We start from the raw sequence: 1,688 nt of genomic DNA, 5'->3' as shown, positions 1-1,688 counted from the left end.
TCTGTCAGGCTGTTCAGCCTTCATCCTACACAAGTCTGAAGAAGAGGAGAGCATATAGTCAGCGCTACCCCAGGCCCAACTTCATCCCCAGCATATACCTAGCCTGACCTAGCCCAGACCCACTTTCCTTCTGCAGTCCTTATTCTCTGGCCCATACTGTCATGAGATCCAAGCCCCTCATGCTCCTCATTGTAATTTTTTTCCTACCCCTGGCAGGGCAGGTTTAGCCTCCCATTGGAACAGATGGGCACAGAATTACAGAGAAGCTCAGTTATTTGCTGACAGTGACAGAGCAGCTAGTTGAATCCAGTCTCCCATATCCTAGACCAGTCAGGGCCAAACTTAGAGGCAGGCTTGCCACAAATTATGCCCCGTGCCCTCCCTGAGTGGCACTCTAATACCCTTCCCCCTGCCTGATCTGCTGCTCTACTTTCTGCTCCCTGCCCCCTCCCTAATCTACCACATCCTACACACAGAAGCTGCACCTTTGCAGCAGGTTCGCTGCCCTTGTTTTGGACCAGTGGCTCCAAAACCTTTTTTTATTGTGTACCCCATTCAGGATTTACCAGCTGCTCTATACCCCTAGCAGCATATTTTATATTATAACCCCTTAAATGCCAATTCTTATTACAATGAAAATTAAATCTGCCATTACACATCTCCCACGTAACCCCAAAGATGTCTTACACACCCCTAGGGGTTCAGGTACCACAGTTTGGGAGCCCCTGTTCTAGACAGTGCTGTAACCACTGAGATGCTGTCCCTCTTTTCTCTTAGCTAGTGAGGGTGAAGCATACTGCCTCAGTTGAGGGCTGTCCCTACCTATGTTTCAGGACTACTAGGTATCAGGAGAAACCAAATTCCCCGTTGCCACGGTAACAAAGCATCTGTCAAGTTATCCTAGAAACAGTGATATTAATAGTTCCACAGGATTTCAGAGGGTATTTCCCATCCCAGCCAAGTTTGGGTTTTTTTGGGGGGGGAGCAAGAGGAGTCACCACCTCAGAGTGGGGTCCTCTCTCTCGCTCATCGGTGTTCAGGCTCCACCAACTGGCAGCGGCCATGGGAAGCTCTGAGGAGGAGTCGAGCTCCATCCTAGTGCCACGCAGGTGCCCGCATGGCTCTGCCGCTTGGCGCTGATGGGAAGGCTCCCATGGACCAGCAAGAAGGGACAACTCCCACCTGCAGCAAGTGCTCCCCCACTTCTGGCTCCCCGCGCTTTGCCTTCAGCCAGCGCTTGCCCCAGGCTCATCTCCAGCCCCACCATCTCCCCCCGGCGGGTGCAGGGGCAGGAAGCTGGCTAACTGACTTCCCCCGCTCAAGACAGAGCAGCCCGGGGTGGGGGGGGGACAAGGCAGGGGCCGCGAGGCAAGACTGGTTTTTGTTTTTTTAATGTTGGGTGTTCGGGGCCAGAGCAGTTCAACCAAGCCCAACGCCGCGAGTCTGCGCAGATCCATGCGCGGCCCGACAGCCGGCAAACATCCTCCACCCCGCAGGGGCTCGGGATATCCCCGAAGTCTCTCGAGGTCGGGAGGGGAAAGACCCCGGCCAAGGCCCCCGGGAGCTGAGGCAAGCTCTGCGCTGCAGGCGGCCGGGCCGGGCCGGGCCCAGGCGGCGCCAGCGAGGCGCTTCCCCCGCACGAGCTCCGCGGCCCCCCGGGCTGGTGCCTCGCCCCTGCCTTACCTCCA

General features: G+C 56.4%; 1 protein-coding gene across 1 annotated transcript in view; it reads right to left on the bottom strand.

The window, feature by feature from the left end:
- The window catches only part of SELENOM (selenoprotein M), a 4,304-nt gene extending 4,123 nt beyond the window's left edge, over positions 1 to 181 (bottom strand). Inside the window, exon 1 of the mRNA XM_025216625.1 lies at positions 158 to 181. Within this exon, the coding sequence (XP_025072410.1) occupies positions 158 to 181 (24 nt within the window). The remainder of the gene's footprint in view (positions 1 to 157) is intronic.
- Positions 182 to 1,688: the final 1,507 nt, after the last annotated feature.

Source organism: Alligator sinensis, unplaced genomic scaffold, assembly GCF_000455745.1.
Source record: "Alligator sinensis unplaced genomic scaffold, ASM45574v1 scaffold295_1, whole genome shotgun sequence".
Taxonomy (NCBI): Eukaryota; Metazoa; Chordata; order Crocodylia; family Alligatoridae; genus Alligator; species Alligator sinensis.
This window is presented reverse-complemented; position numbering and strand designations above follow the sequence as displayed.